A 22,025-nucleotide genomic window follows, 5' to 3' on the forward strand; every position below is an offset into this window, starting at 1 on the left:
AGACTGCGCTTGTCAAAGGAGGGGGCTTTGTTGAAAACTACGTGTTTGAGAGAGGCGGGGCATAGAGGACCTACAACAATGTACAGTATTTTACAAATAATGTGTTTTTTGAACATTAAAGCATGTCAACATATTCTGTTATACCAAATACACAAAATAATGATCTTTAAAAAAAGCATCATATGACCCCTTTAATGTCATTACATTGGTTGGAGCATAAGAAACAAATGAATGGCATGTATAGGCTATTTTTAACCAAAGTTTGTACAAAGATGATTCTCAACTATGGTATATCAAGATATAGGCTAACAGAATGACTTGATATACTATTTTACGTTATGCAATATGTGTGTAAAATGTCCATAAATTGTTTTTTCTATTCTATAAAATGTATCTGTATAAATGTATAAATGTAACATACTTCTAGAGAGACTGAAAAACTGGGTCGGGCTTTCTGGGATGGTACTGGTCATACTTAGGAGGGAGAGGTTATTATGAGAGTATAGGAGAGCATAAGTCTAAGTGGACCTCCATGACATGCGGAGTCCCACAAGGCTCAATTCTTGCACCGCTCTTGTTTAGCCTGTATACGCTCCCACTAAGTCAAATAATGGGAAAGAACCAAATTGCCTATCACAGCTATGCAGATGATACCCAGATTCACCTAGCCTTATCGCCAAATGACTACAGCCCCATTGACTCCCTCTGCCAATGCATTGATGAAATTAACAGTTGGATGTGCCAGAACTTTCTTCAGTTAAACAAGGAGAGCAAGAATTAGATGTTTTGTTTCCAGTCAAGACTTGGAGAAACTTGTTCATGCCTTTATCACCAGCAGGGTGGACTATTGTAATGGGCTCCTCACCGGCCTTCACAAGAAGACCATTAGACAGCTGCAGCTGCAGCTCATCCAGAACGCTGGTGCCAGAATTCTGACTAGAACCAGAAAATCTGAGCATATCACACCAGTCCTCAGGTCCTTACACTGGCTTCCAGTTATATTTAGGATTGATTTGAAAGTACTTTTACTCGTTTATAAATCACTCAATGGCCTAGGACCTAAATACATAGCAGATATGCTCACTGAATATAAACCTAACAGACCACTCAGATCAGTAGGATCGAGTCAGTTAGAAATACCAAGGGTTTACACAAAACAAGGGGAGTCTGCTTTTAGTTATTATGCCGCCCGCAGTTGGAATCAGCTTCCAGAAGAGATCAGATGTGCTAAAACATTAGCCACATTTACATTCACTCAAAACTCATCTGTTTAGCTGTGCATTTATTGAATGAGCACTGTGCTACGTCCGAACTGATTGCACTGTATTTTATGTATAATAATTTTCTATTTTTAAATTCATTTTAAATCAATTTCTAAATCCTTTTAAAAGTTTTCAAGTTCCCCGTTTTATTGTTGTGATTTTTAAAAAAAATGATTATTTTACTTCCTTTTATGTAAAGCACTTTGAATTACCATTGTGTATGAAATGTGCTATATAAATAAACTTGCTTTGCCTATCTATGCATTGCATCTCATTTGCATGTTAATGTTTTTTTGGGGCAAACCATTATGAAAAAGAAGTGTAATAATGGGACGGGAGTAATAACTTGGCAACATTTTCATAAGAATATATCATATTTTATAGGAATATTGATCTATAATTTCTTTCTTGTTGTGTTTCCCCAAAATGCCTGATTAACATGATTGTCCTGCTGTCCTCTACAGAAGACATGTTTGAACACTACGCCCTATTTCGTAACAAAAAGTCATATTCCGATTTGAAATCCCATAACATTTTTCTGAGATGTTTATTTACGACAAACAATTTGAAAATTATCCAGATTTACATAATTACAAAATATTATTATATTTCCCTGAGAGTGCTAATCTTGATCATTCTGTCAATATTAGTCATATTTAAAGACCAAGGAGAAGGTGTGTTTATGATCAAACCTCCAAACATTTGATATCTCTAAAAAGCCCTGAATGTGCTCCGTACAGGACATCCAGACTGTATAATAAAACTGTGGCGTGTATGGTCTCAGAGAAATTCAACAAAATATAATGTCCTCTACAAAAGGACAAAAGTCTATGCCTGGGTCCCAGGAGGATATGAAGTTGTCCCATATTTGTTTCATAATTGTTTTACTGTTTAAATTGAGCAAAAAATTCAATAAACAGACAAATACATTGTATAAAGTGCCATGTTTACTCAGGTAAAATTGTATAAAGTGCCATGTTTACTCAGGTAAAAGCAGGTTCTCTTTGTGACAACTTACCCCATATGTGTGTTTCAGTTTACAGAACTGTATTTTATGGATTTAATAGATTTTGTACGCAACAAAGATTTTGCAACTTTTCTGTATAGGATTTGTCTATACACAAATTTTAACAAACCCATCAGAAAAAGCAACATTGTGTCATTGTGACCTTGACCTCTCGGATTACTGTACTGAAATACAGTGAAATACATGCTTAAGAAAACACACAAAATCAAAGCCAGTCAAATAAAAGGCAAATGTAGTATGAAAACTTGATAACAGAGTGCCTTCCATTCACTTGTGTGTATTTATAAGCCACTGACAGCAATAATGTCAAGCACAGGTTACTTTATTTCAGCCGCTCTGTGTGCAGTGAGGCTACACATTGTTTTTGGTGCACATTAATATCGAAGGACAGATGTGAGCTGCTGGCTTTACCGTCGGACACGAACCGCTCACACCTGCGTCATTACTGTTGGGAACAGCCCTGCAGGGCCAAACACGCGCCTTCATTTCCCGCCAACCTCTAACCTGTGTCAGACAGCTGGCCTCTCACATTCACAACATCACACATTAAGAAAAATGGAGCAAACAAACTCTCTTCATTACTGAAACACCACATCAGAGTATTTGAGGTTATGCTGCTGCTGTTGTTATGTTGTGGAAGTTTGTTTGTTAAGTAGGCAGTTAGATTAGATGAAATCCATTTTCCATTTGATATAGTTAATGAGTCCTAAACAGATGCTTGAAAAACGGACACAAGCACATTAATGAGCATTATTGGTGAACGCGACATTTTTAAGCATTATTTGTGAATATTATTTATAACCAAAGGGTTGAAATGAACCAAGGGTTAAAATTAAAAGGAAAAAAAGAAAAAAAGAGGGAAACAATTAACCAAGGGTTAAATTAAAAGGAAAAACAGAGAACAAAAATATAATAATGTAAAAACGAATAATAAAAACATAAAACAGTATAAAAATATTATAAACAATACTGTCACTTAATTAATGAAATGTACTACAAAAGTGTTAGCTATTAACTTAGTAAATATTATTACTATTATAATAAATATTGTTATTAGCTATTATTTTAATTAATAACTATATTGATTAATTAAATTATTGATTCATAATTACATTAATTTACATTTTTCAATTAATTTATTAAACAGTTCAGTTAAAACTAAACCTTTCAGAGCTAAACCTGTCCATATTTTAATAAAACAAATAAACAGGAAAATACAGAGATATTAATGACAACTACTGTACTTTTAGAAGATATACAATTATAAGACAATTGTTTATAGAACATATTAAAAACAACATAAACATATTTAATTTTGTAATGTCATTAGCAATTTAATCAACCATCGGTTTAGGAATTTTTTATTCATAAATTTATCACATTTCTCTTTATTTGCATTGATGGTTCCATGAAGAACCTTTAACATCCATAAAGTCTTTTAATTGCAGAAAATGTTCTTAATAGTGGAAAAATGTTCTTTAGATTTTTTCAATATTCTTCACACTAAAAAATGGTTATTTTAAGAACAGTTCACTGAACGGTTCTTTGGAGAACCCAAAATATATATTTTTTTATGACATCACTGGGAAAAATAATAAATCATAATAATAAAAACAAACAAACAAATATATATATATATACATATTTTTAAAGAGTGTAAACCATTTCAAATAATATCCCAAATCAATATTACCTCTAAGACTAAATATATTTTGAGAGTAAATGAATGATCATGATATGTTAAAATCCTTAAAATGCTAATATGGCCTCTCTATTGTTTATGGGCTTTTGCATGTATATGTGTATATGTTTCTGCATGGGAGTGTTGTTTTGGTCTGTCTAGGAGCTCAAGCATCACCTCACTGAAGGCTGCCCCGGCATGCTTGACCTGATGATTAGATTTATTAAAGCGCGTGGGTGAGGTGTGTGTGTGTTTGTGCATGTGTTTATTGTGTGTGTGTGAGCGGATGTTTTAAGGGGGTGTCACTGACGTAAATCCTTAAGGCATAAACTCAGTGCTCGTTATAGGCCAGAGGTTGAGAAGTGAGCTAATTGATTAATTTAAAGTGATAAAATGCATCATTCATTCATTCAATGTGTGACGAAGTGTCAACTTGAAGGCCATGTATCTGTAAAACCTTTTATAGTGTCTCATGGTCCAGATTCTATAGGGAATCTAGGGTATTTGTAGGCCAGGCCTGTTTAACATCAACAGCAAACTATAAATGTGATTCATTGAGACTGGAAATCGGTGTAATTTATTATTTATTACAAGAATTTACATTCTCTGTGAATATAGTAGGCCGAGAATCCCACATACAGCTGAGTTTCATTATACACATGACACTAAAATAATGCAATAATCATTTAACAACATAAGATGTAAGATAAACTAATAATGTACATAACTTTAATTTATTTCAATGAAAAAAATAAAATTCTGGAAATGTCAATTTATGGTTTTTCACTGTAAATTATAAATTGTTTTTTTTTCTTTTAGACTCCCCAAAACTGTACATTTAATAGTATGTTACTGTCAAATTACATAGAACGTCCCATTAGATCTATTACTTTTCCACTGTAAGTGAACTCCAACTGTAATCAGAGTTGTATTAAAAAATGCCCTGGCTCTTCCAAGCTTTATAATGGCAGTGAATGATGGTTGAGATTTTAAAGCAAAATAAAGTGCGTCCATCCATCATAAAAGGTGTCCCACAAGGCTCCGGGGGATTAATAAAGTAAGACCTTGATTAGCTGGTTCAGGTGTGTTTGATTAGTGTAGGAGCTAAACTCTGCAGACCCCTGGCCTACGCCTACGTCATCCGCTGGAACGCCACTTTCTCGTGAGCGCGAGTACAACAGTTAATGGAAGCTAGAGATTACGGTTTATAAAGCTGTAAATATGGATATTTGTCTTACACAAATGCATCGCTTCACTTATTAACCCCCCGGATGTATGTGGAGTACTTTTTATGATGGCTGGACGCACTTTATTGAACTTCAAAATCTCAACACCCATTCACTGCCATTACAAAACTTGAATGAGGAGGACATTTTTTTTTATATAACTCCAACTTTTATTCGCCTGAAAGAAGAAAGTCATATACACCTAGGATGGCTTGAGGGCAGAGTATGTGAGCGGAGTGGAGTGGCAACAATTTCCCCTCCGCACTCCAAGCATTCAGTAATCAATAATCAATAATCACTCCGCTCCGGGTTCACCATTTCCCGCTCCCGTTCCCGCTCCACTCCTCGCTCACCACTCCGTGAAACACCACTGCGCGGCTAAATTATTTCACTATGCTTGAAAAATCCATAATTTGTGCTCGTGACGGAGCGGCAGAGGAGCGTTCTCGGAGTGAGTGAAAACCTCAAAAAATCCGCTCACATACTCTGCTTGAGGGTGAGTAAATAATGGGGTAATTTTTATTTTTGGGTGAACTCTTCCTTTAAGTGGAAACAATAAAATAACTGGAAAAAATAAATAAAAAAAAACAAAAATGTAATTAAAACCAAAACTGAAATAAAACATTAAACCTGAATAGTAATATAGCAAAATATTAAAAATGACTAATGCACATACTGTAACAAAATTACTATATAAATTAAACAAAAATTTAAATAAAAACCAAAATTATATAAAATACTGTAATATATAATAGGGAATAATAGAAAAATGTATTTTAAAACATTAAAATGCATTAAACAATACTATCAATGAATTAAACACAACAAATGTATTAATATATCTATTCAATTATTAAATATTATTACTATTATATTAAGTATTATTATTGATTAATTATTAAATTTATAAAATCTTTCATTTATTAAACAGTTAAGAGCTAAACCTGCATATTACTGTACCTTAATAAATAAAAGCAATTTAGAAAATAATATATAATACACTCTAAAAAATGCTGGGTTAAATACAACCCAGTGCTGGAGAGAGAGAGAGAGAGAGTAGTAGTAATAGTAGATTATATAAATAATACCAAAAAGACAATGTTATGCACTTTACGTTCAGTTAATTGTGGCGTTCATGGGTCTCCGCTCACCTGTGGGAGGGTGTTGTAGTTGTAACGGGTGACACATGGAGCTGAACCCCGCGGGGCGCCACTGGCGTGCGGCGCAACTCATGACGCGTTTGGCGCCTCCAAAGAAAAAGCTCCATTCAGCAGGAGACCGGCTTCAGTTACCACAGAGGAGAGTACACAGTCTAACATTAAAAAGCCTCTAGCCTGTTAATAAGTGAATTACCTGTCGGTGTTGTACCTGAGCGCTGAACCTACTGTTTTTATTCCTCACAAGCTTTTTTTTTTTTTAACCAACTGCGAAGTTTTGTTTCATAAACTTTACCTATAAACTTAAATCAGACATTTAATGAACTTTTCTTGGCTTGAATGGAAATGAAGGCGTCTCCTGCGCTCGTGCTCTGCGCGTCCGTCACCGTTCACCTCGCGCTCGCTCAGATTCAGCTGCGCGTGCGCCCGTCGCCTAGCGACCACCTGCCGGTACCGGACCTGCACGAGGACCCTGACCCGGCGCTGGAGCCGGGCGAGAGGGATTTAGCCCCTCGATTGCTGCGCCGGGAACTCGGCAGCAGTTCTGACCCCGTCTTCTCGTCGATCAGTGCACCGACTCCAGGTAACGGGTCCGAAATCACGCGAGAGGACGGGATCCGTCTCGCCGGAGCGATTCCCCGTGAGTTTCAGCAGCTGGATTTCACTGGTCTCAAAGCGGCGAGGAAAACGGAGCGCAGGGTGCGCCGATGGTTGTGGTCGTACACCCGGTGCCCGGTGCTGTCGGTGTGGAAAGATCTGGGCGCGCGATTCTGGCTGCGATACGTCAAAGAAGGACAGTGCTTGACCGAACGCTCGTGCTCTTTACCGGAGGGGATGTTTTGTAAACCGGTGCAGTGCGTGAGCGTCACGCTCCTCCGGTGGCACTGCCAACAGGGTTCGCGCGCGCTACCCGGTGATTTCACAGTGCGGCTGCGCGTGCTTAAGCTTTACACTCAGCTAGACCAGTGGCTTGGCAAAATATGATTTCTTATTCCTTTCTTTTGATTTTGGGGTGAACTATGAATCGGACTTGTTCTTGTCAGCCACCCATGTAACTCTGAGAAGGAGATTAGTGGACTTTACTAACATAAAGACCAGTGTTGGGGGTAACGCATTACAAGTAATGCGAGTTACGTAATCAGATTACTTTTTTCAAGTAACTAGTAAAGTACACATTTGTGATTGTGCATTCTTTGGCTATATATGATGTTTTGAATTGTATTTATATGTGAAGAAAATATTTGATTGTGTGATGAAGAAAGAAAAAGATAATAAAAGTGCAGATGACTTCACTAAGTTGGGCATTTGTATTGTTTTATATATTATATATAAACGATCACAACTTAAAAGTCAACTTAAGTTTCAACTTAAGAAAGTAAGTGTTTGTGCTTGACCTTATAAGTTGAATTTAGTTTAGATGTTTAAGTTATATCTCAACAAATGTTAAGTTGTTAACTAATCGCAGCAGCATTTTTCGTATTTCAGTACATCATTTAAATAATTTACTTATTATTATATTTCCATTTAAATGCCAAGCATATAAGACAAGTGAAAGTTTATTTGTGAAAACAGTTATATACATGCGGGTGAGGATTGTGTTTACGACATGTTTACTTTCTCACTTCTCCTTTTTTACATTTGATGCTTTTCTCTGTTTCTCCTTCCTTCCGTCTCTTCCGCCGCATCTGTCTTTCTCCTCCTCTCTTTCACTGTCAATTCTGGTTTGCCCATCTTTGCGTGTACATCAAGGTCTTCTTTCTGATGCTTCAAGATGAACAAAACAAGTGAGACCATTACTAAAGGTAAAGACAGGAGTTAGTAAAGTGCTGATATTTATCTGGGAAACAGTTAATATAATGTTTGAAAAGAAAAAAGGGGTATCTTTCACAGTAGTTAATACAGACCTAGAATCATGCATACACTCTAAAAAATGCTGGGTTAAATACAACCCAGTGCTGGGTAAAATAGGGACAAACCCAGCAATTGGGTTATTTTGAACCAGCGGTTGGGTTACTACCCAGAAGGTTGGGTTAAACATTTATTCAAACCGCTGGGTCAAAACAGCCCAATTGCTGGGTTTGTCCCTATTTTACCCAGCACTGGGTTGTATTTAACCCAGCATTTTTTAGAGTGTATAATATACAGATTGTGTGTATTGAAGTAAGAGTTTCTTGTAATTGTGGGAGCAAATTTTTAAACATTAACCTACAACTTATTTAGCCATGGAATACATTTAATTGGATACATTGTTGTTTTTGGTCTCTATTAATTGCCATGCAGTTTTTCCACACACTGCACTTCAAATTAAGGAGTAAAGTATCATTGTTGGTGCTTGGGTGCATGTTTGCTGGTTAAGGCCTTAGCAGTGAAAACATCACTTAAGAGAAAATACAGTTGCAAATATTTGTTTCTGGGTAGTGTGTTAAAGAAAGGAAACGTGTGGCAGCTGCTGAGAAAACTACACGCAGTCCCTCCCTTGGGATCTGTCTGTGAGTGTGTATGAAAAGAAACAGTAAGACTGAAAGTGTGAGGCTGTCACATGACGCAAATCTAGAAGATGATGCTGTTTTTCAAAAGAAATTTGTCAAACCAAGTGACAAATCCACAACTGCACAAACGTCATACATTAGAATTTCTTCCTTATAATTGCACTAATAATACAGAACAATGTTTAGATTATTAGTCTAAAAAAAAAGTTGAAATCTGTGGGGGGGGGTTTTTTCTATTTTGATTCAAATTTTTAAATCACAGAATTAACAGAAATGAGTTATGGCAACATTTCTAATTTTTTTCTATTACTTTACGTTAATCAAAATAATTTTAACAACTTTAACTTCACTGAAGTTAAACAAGATCCAACTCAATTGATTTAAAGCCAATTTAATATAATTTAAGTTGAAATGACTTGAAAACAACCAATTTGACTGAACTTCAAAATTTAAGGCAGCAACTGATTTTTATTTATTTATTTATTTTTGGCCTAATAGAGACAGTGGCCTGCTGTTTTTAAGAATTGTTTCTAATATTATTTAAATAATATTTTCATGTATTTTAATTGAATTTTATCTTGAACACTTCCAATACAAATTCAGATAGTACACTGAAAAAAATGGGTGTAAGATTGACTATTTTCACTCAGAAATTGCTAGTCAATTTCATAATTACAAAATAAGTATGTTATTTAAATCTGCAATTTTGAAGCAGAATGATTGAAATAATATTTTCTGGTAAAATGTACTCCAGTAATCTTTATTTTATTTACAATTTCAAAAAAATCTTTTCTTACAGTATTTAAAAAATAAAATAAAATTTTCCCTGTAATGTGTATATGGTGTCTTATATTAAGTGTGTTCATTGTTTTTTATAAACCAGCATGATGAATTGAACTTTCAGCTCTAAAGAAAAACAATTAAAACATGTCCACAGGCTTTAACACGACTAAGTTTGACAACGTGTCCCACAGCAAGCCTGATCTCAGACCAGTGAAAACCCCCTCACATAACACAGGTATGTTTGTGTGTAGCTTTACGTCATTATAAATCAGTTGCTGATTCACTTATTCATTTATTTGTGTGTGTTGCATTTAGCATCTCGACCTGATTGGATACTCTACACAGTTCCTGCATCAGCCTTTCTGATTGGGATTGTTCTGTTCACGTATGTCTGCAAAACACAACAACGCAGAAATGGTAAGTGTGAACACACCCAAACATACACACACTGACACAGGAAAATAATCAACACTCCAACTTCATGCTGACTAAATATATATACTTATGGTGGTCAAATGATGAGAGTTGATCTAAAAAAAAAAATGTCTTGCAGCACCTGCAAAGCAGAGGACAAACACAAACGGACACTTTGCCACTTACACCGACTTTGGGTGATGCATTTCCGTTTTCCAACACTTCTTCTTTCTTTTTACTCTCTGCCTCTTTCTTTGTCAAATGATGGGTAAATGTTGCCAAAATGTACATTACTATCAAAAATAGCCAAAGAGATTTTAATCAAATTTGCTGAAAATATACTCACCCTCAGGCCATTCAAGATGTAGATGAGTTTGTTTCTTCATTGGAACAGATTTAGAGAAGTGTATCATTACTTACATTACTTGCTCACCAATGGATGCTCTGCAGTGAATGGGTGCCGTCAGAATGAGAGTCCAAACAGCTGATAAAAACATCACAATAATCCACAAGTAATCCACACCACTCCAGTCCATCAGTTAACGTCTTGTGAAATGAAAACTTGCATGATTGTAATAAACTAATCCATCATTAACATGCTTTATAACCTTAAACCATCGCTGGCCAAAATACCAGTCCATAATCCATAACGCTTCCTCCAGTGAAAAAGTCAATTTCTTGTTGTTCTCTCACATCAAAATCCACTGATATATTACTTTAGAGCTGTTTTGAACTGTTTTCACTTATAAACACTGCTTGATCTGTGAATATTTCTCCCCTGATTCAGACAGGATGACTTTTTCAATGTTTTTATCAGCTGTCTGAACTCTCATTCTGACGGCACCCATTCACTGTGCATGTGATGAAATGCTAAATTTCTCCAAATCTGTTCTGATAAAGAAACAAACATTTTCAGCAAATGTTCATATTTGGGTGAACTATTACTTAATAAATTCAAGCCTAGCCCTTCCTTTTTGTCAACTAAAGAAGATGGTTATTTCATGTATTGAATGTTTGTGCTGTCACAGGTACACTGAGAGCGGTACTCAGAGACATATGGAGACCAATGAAAACAACAAGAAGGGTAAAATACTACTAATCATTTTTATATGCATTATAGTGCTTAGTCAGACAATGTTCAAATCTCAAATCAGTTTTCAACATAGTATTTCTTTATAAAAAAAAAAGGTAACTGACATTACCACAAAAACCTCAAAAAGCAGTCATTAATTATTTGTTTTTTCAACAGATGACACACAGTCCTATGAGAATGTAGAAGCAGCTATCTACAGCAATCAAGACAAAGTCACATATTATGTTTCTGCAGATGAAGGTATTTCCTGACCAACAGTAATTATGAGAGTGGTTTTACTGTGCAATTTAAATGCTTGTTGGTTTTAGATTATCTTAACCCCGATGCAATCGGGGAAGAAGAAGTGGTGGGGCCAGAGGAACATCACAACAACACCCTACAACTGCCTAGCAATTTGACTGATACGGGTGAGGGAGGATATACAATACTTCATACATACAATACTTCATACATACATATACATACCTGTGTATATATATATATAATATTACAAACAGCACACTGTGAAGCTTAGTTGAATTTTAGTTAAAGTTTTTAGTCATTTCTATTATCATTATTTTAAAATATTTATATTTAGGTGACATATATTTTTTACTTAAGTTAAAAACATTTTTTGTTAACTTTTTTATTTTAGTGCTTCAACTGACATTTCTAATTTTCATTTAGTTGAGGTTTTTCCATCTAATATTTATCTTTTTATTTATTGGATTCATTTAAATTGCAAACATGTTTTAATCATTTTAGTTTTTGTTAACAATAATAACCCTGTATTATACAGCTCTAAAGAGGACATTGGCAGAAAATGGTCTGAAATTGTTCATGGCATATTTATTGATTTAGCCGAAATATTTTTTTCCTAATTAATACAACTAAATATAATCACTATACATTCCAAAGCTTTGTCTGCTTATTACAGCTCCTCTATAGATTAAGTTCCTAATGTAGTTTATACTGGAGTCCTGTAGGGAAGGAGTTGGCACAAGTTGTATTCGGGGTCTGATCTGATTTCGGTCTCTTTTTCTCTTCAGATGGAGAGTCGTATGAGAACATGGAGGGGTGTTTATATGCTCAGCCTCGCAAACGGACACAGCAACTCCAGCACGCAGCTGAAGATGAGGGTGAGGGATCAAACACACACCCAGATGGGTGGCAGGGATCTGATATTCTATTCACTTTAATACATAGTAGTCAAATTAATGTGATAAAGTGCGATAATCTCTCTTAAAAATGCCATAGACTATATCAATACTGATGAAGATAGAAAACAAGATCTCGCTCTGGACCAAACAGACACCGGCAAGTGTTTCATTATGTGTTTGTATGCACATGTACAGTTTGGAATAAAACAAACAAACAAAAAATTAGGTATATATATATATATATAATTTCTTTCCTTTCAGAGTCGTATGAAATTATGGTTGGATCAGACTGTCCGTACAACTACACAACCCATGACACCATGGAGGATGGTGAGTGAGTGTGTGTGTATGCATGTATGTGTTAAAGACATGCGTGTCTCTTTACATGTGATTAAGTTTGTGTGTAAATGCTTGTTTCAGATTCATATGAGCAGATGAATGGAATCCCAGTCCTGATCTAGAAAGAAATGGATGGAAGAAGAGAGGGTGAATGAAAGAGATGCAGAGAAATGGACAACTGCAGTGAAATTGCAATTAAAAGAGAGACAAAAGAGAAACATTGAGTTTCTTTTTAAGACTAAAACCTAGCAGCTACAGGATGCGTAATAGTTAATTGTTATTTTTACAAGTAGCCTATGTAAGTATTGAAATCAAAATGGACTGTTTAAATTTTTTTTTTATTAATTTCTGTTATTGGGCATTGTTTATTTCTCTCTCTCACATAACCAAAGGCACACAGACCAAAAACATAATAACTCACATTTCACTATCCAATCAAATCAAAACAAATCCTGTATTCAGTCTCCCAATGAATATTTTACTAGAAATGTCACATGACAGAATTTTAAAAGCTTGCGAATGATATTTCACGTCGTTTGTAGACCTAAAAACAACAGTTTGTAAGTTTTTTTACCTTGAAATATCAGTTTCAAAATCCTTCCGGCTTCTTTTTCTTTCTCTTGCACCCCTTTATTACGTCAAACGCTGTAAGTTTGGTGAGCGCCCTGTTGAAAAAACCAGCATATGCTGGTTAGGTATGTTTTGACGCTGGGATGCTGGTTTAAGCTGGTCCTTTCCATATGCTGTTTTTTTTCAACAGGGCGGGTACGAATTTCCGTGAAAAGTGCGGCCTGCTTTATGGCAGCAACAAATGCACATGATGCACAGCCAGGGATGGTCTGTAATTACGACAGTGGTATATCTGCATCAGCGAATTCCACTTAATTAACTACAGGGGGCTCAAAAGTCGCAAAAATACACAAAACTACCCACAGTTGCTTTTCAGATGATCTGTTCAAACTGCTTTTAGCTGGTGCGATCTGGTTGGAGACAAATGTATTGCGAAAAAAATTTATATTGTATTTGGAGATAAACTGATAAACATAACAAAAATGTCAAGAAACGTCCTGGTCATATCTTACTTAAAAATGTAAATGAATAATTTCAATGAATTTCTAAATAATGAATAGAGTTATTTGAATAGTAAAATATGAAATTACATCACAGTAATCATTTTTTTATGCAGTTTTGTTTGTTTGAAGTCTTGATTTTAAGATATCACCAAGACGTTTCTTTGTGAAAGTCACCAACTGGGTTACAATTGTAAAGAGCTTCCTGAACACTGTTTTATGTTTTATTGCTGTATTAATATTCAAATAACTGTAACAATAAAGACCTAATGAATGAGTTTACTGTCAAAAAGCAAAATTCAAGCACAGATTCAAGATCTTTCACACAATCATACACCATCGCACTCAAATGTGTTGATTTAAACATCACACTTTAAAGCAATAACTGGGACTTTCAAAAATTGCCTTCTCAATGTCACGACATATGTTTGACACCAGTTTAAAAATATGTATATAGAAGTCTATTGCAACTTAAATAATCACTGTACACTTTTCTGCTTATTACGTTTTTTTATGTTGTTGAAAAGTGGTTAAACGCAAAACAGACACAAAGCTGAGTCTACACATCTATTGAATTCATTTTATTACATTAGCCACATTTTTTATACAGATGACCGGAAAACAGACAGCAAAAGAACCCAGTGTGTGTCTGCAGATGAACGGCAAGGAATGACAAGCCAAGTACAGTTTAAATTTGGAAACTTTCCCAAATGTACTGTTTTTCTCCTTGTGAATAATTGACATCTCAGAGCAAAATGAAAGCAGAGCATGTTTCAAACATTTTGATGTGCTGAAATAGACAAACATTATTCCAAATTTCCAATTCGAGTTATACTTTACTTGCTTCTTCATGTAGAAAACTGGTGGGCAGATTTTTTGAAGGGTTCGTGAAGACATTAGCAATCAGGACAAAGACATCCTCCTTAGCAAACAGATTTAATTTTGCAATATAAACAGGGCCGCAATTCAATTCTAGAGTAACATTTCTAGAACTTAAGTCCAAAAAGGCTTCAGACGCCAGAGTCTCAAAGAGTTTCCTCTTTTCCCATCGTCTCTCTCAGTCCCAGTTGTATTTGTCGTCCTCTGTCATGGGGAGGATTTCTGTGACCAGGCCCGTGCCGATGGTTTGGTTGCCATCTCTGAGAGTGAACCTTTGGCCTCTGTCAAGAGCCATGGGCTGCCTGAGGGCCAGGATCAAAGACACGTCCTCTCCCGGCATCACCATCTCCTACGAAAAGAGAGACGGAGAAAAAGATCGATTTAGAGCAAACCCTTCTAGTGCTGATATTCAATATTTGCTCAGCTAAAACGTACCTTCCCAGGGAGCAGCTCTACTATACAAACCATGTCCCAGGTGTGAGAGAACATGATCGGCATGAAGTTTGTGCAGAACGGTTTGTGCCTGCCACCCTCCTCTTTGCTCAAGATGTAGACCTGAAAAGAGTTTAAATGATTGATTGGTTTGTGAAGTAGGACAGAGGAGCTGAATTGACGTTTCTAAATTCACACACCTGAGCTTTGATCTTCTGGTGTGGCTGGATGGATCCAGGTTTGCACATCACCATGCCTCTCCTGACATCCTCCCTCTTCAGACCACGCACCAGAGCGCCCATATTATCGCCCGCCTCCGCCCGTTCTAGAGACTGGTGGAACATCTCGATACCTGAGAGAACGAGCAAGAATCAGAGGAAATCAGAGCAATCAGAGTTGAATTTCTGCCCAAAAAGTGATTCATCACTTAAAAGATTTGATTTTAGCCATTATGTTTGGTGCCCAATCAGAAATCCACATAATTTCTTGTTATAGTGAAAATGTCAGTGTATTTTAAAACACATATGGCACAGCAACAAAATACATTTGTAATGACATTTTTTTGTTGTTTTAATATTAATTATATACTATTATAGTATTTATTACTGTTTTGAATTAGGTTTTACTTTCATATTTTCAGTTTCATTTTAGTAATTTTGTTGTGCTTTTGTTATTTATTACATTTTTTTTTATTTCTATTTAGCTTTAAATCATTTGTATTCCAGTTTTAGTACTTAAACTTATTTTATTTCAGTTAGTTGCCAAGTCAAGATTTTTAAAATTTTCATCTAATATTATTATTTTATTATATTTTAAAACACACATCATAGAACTAAAGCAACTTATTAAAAATAATAATAATACAATTTATTGTTTTAGTATTATTTATATACTATTATAATATTAAGTAATATTTTAAGAGCTTTTATTTTTTATCTTTTTTTAGTTTTCATTTTAATTTTAGTTTAAGTTTTAGTAATTTTATTATGTGCTTGTCATTTTTATTAGTTTTTTAAATATTTCTATTCAGCTTTAAATTATTTTTATTTCAGTTTTAGAACATCAACTTAATCTTATTTTATTTCAGTTAGTTGGCAAGGAAACATTTCTAAACTTTTCACCAATATTTTTTATTTGATCATTATAGTTTATAAACGCATACAGTGCACAGCATAAATGAGTACACCCCCTCTAAAACTTAACAAATTCAGCAATTACTCTTTACTTAGAAGACATGTTAGGGTTATTTGGAGATGTAATGTTCCAACAAGCCTGCTTGATCAATTACCAAAGAAGAATGCCAAAATTAATCAGCAAAATAAGATTTTCTTATCAAAGTGATAAAATGTTGTGTTGCAAAAATGAGTACACCCTCCTGAAAGTTACTAAATAAAAAAAATACAAAATAAAAAAAGTGTATAGGTTTAAGGCTATTTTTGATTAATAGGTAAGTATATTGAACTAAAACTTTTAAAGACAAGTAATTTCCTGACAATTAAAAGTGTTATATAGCCCACTGAATCATACTCAGACTTAATGCTGGCAGCAGTGGAACCACTTGGGAAAGAACTGCCAGGTGACTTATTTCTTAGCATAAAAGAGGACAATGGTACAAGAGGAATACCAAATTATTGTTTTAAGTGTGAAAATATAGCAGAAGTAGCACCAGCATTCAAAAACAATGGACTTGTGATAAGGCTCCTGAAATAATCAGGTCTTCACTTTAAGTTTTCATTTAGTGATGAGTGAATTTTTGCTAGATGTGGGGGATTCTGTAGAGACGAGCTGAGCAACACTCCCCCTTGAAGATCAGGTCGTCCTCCAGGAGTTAAACAGGACAGATGTGAAAATTTGTCATGAACTTGTACACTCAGTGTCAAGAAGGGTCAGAGCAGTATACTTAAGTTCTGGAGGACATACTAAGTACTAGAATATTATACATTTTCTGAATTAAATCTAGGATGTACTCATTTCTGCAATCCCTCATTCAAACAAAATTGGCTAATTTACTTATCTTACAGAAAATATTGGCATATATTTTGTTGTTTTTATTAAGTATATGTTTCAATTTTGCCATCTTTCCATGAATTATATTAATTATATTAGTGATCATTAAGAATATTCATCTTTTATATTTATTCAGAGGGGGTGTACTCATTTATGCTGTGCACTGTATCACACAGCAACCGAAGTTACTAATTAAACACGTAATAATAATAATAATTATATTTGTTGTTTTAGTATTATTTGTACACTATTAGAGCAATATTTTAAATTAGCTTTTAATTTAACAATTTTAGTACTTCAACTTATTTTATTTCAGTTAGTTGCCAAAGCAACAATTTCAAGCTTTAATCAAATATTGATATTTTATTTCAATTAACGAAAACAGTTTTAACAGTTTTAGTTCAGCTCAAGAACATGTTCAGATTAATACAGGGGGCAAAAAACACTTTCTTTGTGCTTCCAGTTAGCTTGCCATAATAGAGGTTAATACATGCAATGTCATGCTTTCAGTTTTAAATATAAAATATTTATAAAAATATTATCTTCAATAACCATATTCAAATACCAAAGGGTGTTATTTTTTGCATCACGACACAGAAAGACATCAATTACGTTCAATGTAAGATCCACAACAAATATATTAAACATATTTTGCACACTGAAGTACTGCCTATTAAGATATCATGAGCAGGAAATATAGTTCTCACCAGTGATGACGGACTTAAAGCAGCGATTGTGTCCGAGAAATTCACATTCATCTCCTTTCTTGATCATTCCTCGCTCTAGTGTGCCAGTGACCACAGTACCACGACCTGCACACAGGATTCATACAGTTAAACACACAAACATAAAACATATTTATTCATTTTAGAGATGCTTTTACCCAAAGCAGAACATTATATCACAGATACTATATCAGCAGAAGCACAAGAAGAAAACACAGACCTGGAATAGAATAGACTCCCTCTATGGGCAGCAGGAAAAAGGAATATAATTATCTGCCACATCCAAAAGCTTCATAATGGATTTAACACCCAGCTCCGGCTGTCTGTTCTGAACACACACGATCACAACAGCATTGAAATTTGTGATTCACCAGTTCAAAACACATAATTCCAAGACAAACAGTCTTCAGTTTGAATATATTTTAAAATGTTATTTATGCAAAGCTGAATTTTCAGCATCATTACTCCAGTCTTCAGTGTCACATGATCCTTCAGAAATCATGCTAATATGCTGATTTGCTGCTCAGTTATTAGTAATTATTATTGGTGCTTTGACAATATTACTGTATTTATAGTTTTTTCTAGGATACATACTTAAAGGGGTCATATGATGTTGCTAAAAAGAACATTATTTTGTGTATTTGGTGTAATGAAATGTGTTAAGGTTAAAAAAACACATTATTTTCCACATACTGTACATTATTGTTTCTCCTCTATGCCCCGCCTTTCTGAAACGCATCGATTTTTACAAAGCTCATCGGTCTGAAAAGCAAGGTGTGCTGTGATTGGCCAGCTATCCAGTGCGTTATGATTGGCCGAATTCCTCAAGTGTGTGACGGAAATGTTACGCCCCTCACCATACTGTGATGCAGTGTCCCGGCCGGAGCGACGAGACATAAACATTAAAACCCATTATAAACGAGGTATTTGTTGCATCCAGTGGGGACATAATTACTGATTATAATGACTTATACTGTCTTTTTACGTGTTGCATCGCGCTGCGTAAACATAAAACCATGTCTGCATTTATGTTCGGAGAAATGACAAACTACAAGCGCTACTCTACACTGCTCAAAACACTTTATAGAAACAGACACCAACATTGTAGGCTATACTCTCTCAGGAAACAGTCCTCCATAAAATGCGCTGCACACATCTGAATATTTGGGTTGAACTGTTCTGGAACAGTGTTGTAAATACAACTTAACCACTGATTTCTAGTCGTGTCCTCTTTTGGAAGACCAAACCAAGTAGTTTCGCTTTCACAACGAAACACACGGCGCCTTCACAACATGGCGGCGGCGGCAACAGCGAGAATAAAAGTTACGCCTTCTTTTCAACATTTGGGCGGCGTTATGCAAATCTTCCCACATCGCAGACATGTGGGGGCGTGTTAGAACGAGCCATTTTAGGTAGGCATGGTTGATATCTCTTTGGATTTGAGACTTTAGTCTTTGCAACTTTACAGATCTACTTTATGCACCAAGAGCATGTAACATTTCAAAGAGAAAGGAAAAATTGAAATCGCATCATATGACACCTTTAAATATCTCCATCTCCAACCCCCTCTATTCTTACCTCTAGAGCACAGAGTGCCGATCCAATAATAACTGGTGTGTTTTCGCCGTCGTAGCCATACTCTGTGAGCAGCTCTCTGATCTCCAGCTCCACCAGGTCCAGCATCTCCTTGTCCTCCACGGCATCGGCTTTGTTAACGAACACCACTACATGCTCCACACCGATCTGCCGCGCCAGCAGGAGGTGCTCACGCGTCTGCGGCATCTGACCGTCGGTCGCCGCCACCACTAGGATGCAGCCGTCCATCTGAGATGTGCCTGTGATCATGTTCTTCAGACAGAGATGTGCTTTTATAACACAGATGTAATGATAATGTATGTGCACACAACACTGCTGGGTCAGTAAAATTATTTTGAATGTTTTTAAAATAAGTCTCTTATGCTCACCAAGGCCACATTTATTTGAAAACAGTAATATTGTGAAATATCATTACCATTTAAAATAACTGTTTTCTATGTGAATATATTTTAAAATGTAATTTATTCCTGTTCCTCGAGCCTTCTCTTCAGGAGCATTATCAATATCCTCATACGTCTTATAACGTGCACCGCCGGCCTCGGCAAGGACTGATGCAAACAGATGAGGAAAATACAGTCAGTACACACTTTTTGATTATTAAGAGATGAAAGCAAGTCATCAAGTCACCTTTGGTGATGGCGGCGGTAAGCGTGGTTTTGCCATGATCTACATGACCAATGGTCCCGATGTTCAAATGGGGTTTACTACGAGAGAAACATTATTGTTCATACATTGCAATTATTTAAAAAATAAAAAAGTAATATAAACAAAAAGGGAAAATGTTGGGTTTGATTGATTGTTAGCTTTAAGTATAAATTAATTTGGATTTAATTATGCAGTTTACAATATTTTGATTTGGCTTTACTCCCTACGATAATCCCAAATAGTAATATTACTCTCTAATGTATTTCAATAAAATCTATTGCATGAAGTTATGAACATTCGAACATGAAAACACTCACCAGTTTATAAGAGCTGTGCAGTAAACTCGGGGAAGTCAACTGCAGAGCTGGAAAACATGTCACAGTCACACACAAACCCAATAATTCATCTACGTACATAATATTTACAAAACAATTATAATAATTAAAAACAGGGCTCATTATCACATTAATAAAACCACCGCAAAACCAATGAATCAAAGCCTCAGTCTCTTTGCACAGCTGTCAAAAAATAGCACGAGACTGAAACAACCCTAATCCATTTCCCAGAAGTCTAATCTTGACACCGGACAGGTTCTCAGTTATATATGCATTCGCAACCTGATGCATTACAGTCATTAAAGCTGCTGTATCTCTATGGTGCACAAGACACAGGCTGAGGAACTTGACCTTGCTTACGGAACGCATGAGCATCCTTCCTCCGTCCACACTCACATTCACATATACACGCATATACGATAGATTCTGCAAGCAAAACACTCGTAGCGTAAACACAATGTCAACGTCACGCGAAGAGAAAAAGAAACACATTTTGCAACGTACCGGAGAGGCAAGCGCGGACGCCCAAGAGCGCAGCCATTTTGTGGACAATGACAAAACACGCATGCGCGGAGACACACACATACGCCATCAACACTGGACGCGTTCTGTACCTTACCGTAAACATTCTAAACAACTTGACCGTTTAAAATTTTATCTCCACCCGGCAGCTAATGTAAATAATGTGACTGTAACCCTTGTTCTTTTGCGGAAAAAAAGTCGGATATGTATTTTGGTGTACTTACCAAATTATAATTTTTTTAAACCTTGTAAACTTTAAAAATATAAGTAAAAATTAAATCAAATCAAATAAAAAGGCAAAGATGAGTAGTGTAAAAACCTGTCACATGAGCACCTCCTGTAATATTAATATTTATAAATTTTTTTTGTTTCTTTCTCTTGGCCATTGATTTAACCATAGATACATTGATTAACCTCTGATAAAGCATTCCTATTCGTTTTGTTACATTTTTGTTGAATTTTGATGTTATCTGTAACAAAATGTCTTTCTTTGTGTTCAGGTTTGACTGTAGTAAAATGAATGTAAAAACTGACATTTCAACAACAACAAAAAAAATATAAACCTTTACAAAAAGTTGTCTTTGAGAATGTCTAAATATAAATACAAATCCACAACTCAATAAAAATAAGTATTTATGTCTAAAAACAACTACAGAATTTATAAGGCTTTATATATATATATATATGTATATATATATACTGAACTATATACACTTTATAAGCAATACAGGAATCTAGTGGCTAAACCATGGAATTGCAGATGTTTTTCCTTTTTTACTCCCACCAGATGGCACTAATCTGCATTAAAAAATTGGCATTGTCTCTATTTTAACATGAAATACTGCCATAATTGAAAAGTAATATACAAATTTTAGAATTTTTTTAAATTATTCGTTATTATTATTTTCAATGGGAAAAAAATTATCATAATTATCACATAAATATTAATTAGTACCATAAAATTCTCTCAAAATACAAAAGAAAAAAATATTACTGAACAAAAATATATTACATTGATTTTACTGGGGGGAAAATTACATTCCAGGTGTTCGTTCACTTTTAACCGCGACCAACAGAGGGTTAAAATCATGATCCACAATCCTTACGGTAAAGGTCATGACGTCTTTGCGCGTCGACGGTTACCGCACGACTGATCCGGGCTCGTATCGTCCAATAGCGCTCACGGCAGTGCTTTGTAAGCCGC

At 35.3% G+C, this 22,025-nt stretch overlaps 2 protein-coding genes, 1 long non-coding RNA gene and 1 pseudogene across 3 annotated transcripts; 2 read left to right on the forward strand and 2 right to left on the reverse strand.

The window, feature by feature from the left end:
* Positions 1-6,668: 6,668 nt before the first annotated feature.
* Positions 6,669-7,337, forward strand: nog5 (noggin 5). The gene has a single exon (XM_016440156.1). It carries the CDS (start codon positions 6,693-6,695, stop codon positions 7,335-7,337), a length of 645 nt encoding a protein of 214 aa, XP_016295642.1. The 5' UTR covers positions 6,669-6,692.
* A 704-nt stretch (positions 7,338-8,041) lies between these two features.
* Positions 8,042-13,298, reverse strand: LOC107653451 (uncharacterized). Its single transcript, XR_001630222.1, has 3 exons — positions 13,185-13,298; positions 9,950-10,016; positions 8,042-8,117 (listed from the first exon to the last, which is right to left on the reverse strand). It is a non-coding gene; the product is annotated as an uncharacterized LOC107653451 (long non-coding RNA).
* Positions 8,081-12,861, forward strand: LOC107653450 (uncharacterized). The gene is made up of 11 exons (XM_016440165.1): positions 8,081-8,155; positions 9,780-9,860; positions 9,941-10,042; positions 10,179-10,236; positions 11,068-11,123; positions 11,289-11,372; positions 11,441-11,539; positions 12,161-12,250; positions 12,369-12,428; positions 12,533-12,601; positions 12,692-12,861. Exons 1-11 carry the CDS (start codon positions 8,125-8,127, stop codon positions 12,730-12,732), a joined length of 771 nt encoding a protein of 256 aa, XP_016295651.1. The 5' UTR covers positions 8,081-8,124; the 3' UTR covers positions 12,733-12,861.
* Positions 13,299-14,049: 751 nt separating the features above from the next.
* LOC107653442 (elongation factor Tu, mitochondrial-like) lies at positions 14,050-19,646 on the reverse strand (annotated as a pseudogene).
* Between the last annotated feature and the right edge of the window lie 2,379 nt (positions 19,647-22,025).

The sequence above is a fragment of the Sinocyclocheilus anshuiensis genome, unplaced genomic scaffold, assembly GCF_001515605.1.
Source record: "Sinocyclocheilus anshuiensis isolate Anshui unplaced genomic scaffold, SAMN03320099.WGS_v1.1 scaffold383, whole genome shotgun sequence".
Taxonomy (NCBI): Eukaryota; Metazoa; Chordata; class Actinopteri; order Cypriniformes; family Cyprinidae; genus Sinocyclocheilus; species Sinocyclocheilus anshuiensis.

Coding starts and splice junctions, on each gene's coding strand:
- nog5 (XM_016440156.1), top strand. CDS start 6,693: ATGGAAATGAAGGCGTCTCCTGCGCTCGTGCTCTGCGCGTCCGTCACC.
- LOC107653450 (XM_016440165.1), top strand. CDS start 8,125: ATGAACAAAACAAGTGAGACCATTACTAAAG. Junction 10,237..11,067: donor GCCACTTACACCGACTTTGG/GTGATGCATTTC, acceptor GTGCTGTCACAG/GTACACTGAGAGCGGTACTC. Junction 12,602..12,691: donor CCATGACACCATGGAGGATG/GTGAGTGAGTGT, acceptor TGCTTGTTTCAG/ATTCATATGAGCAGATGAAT.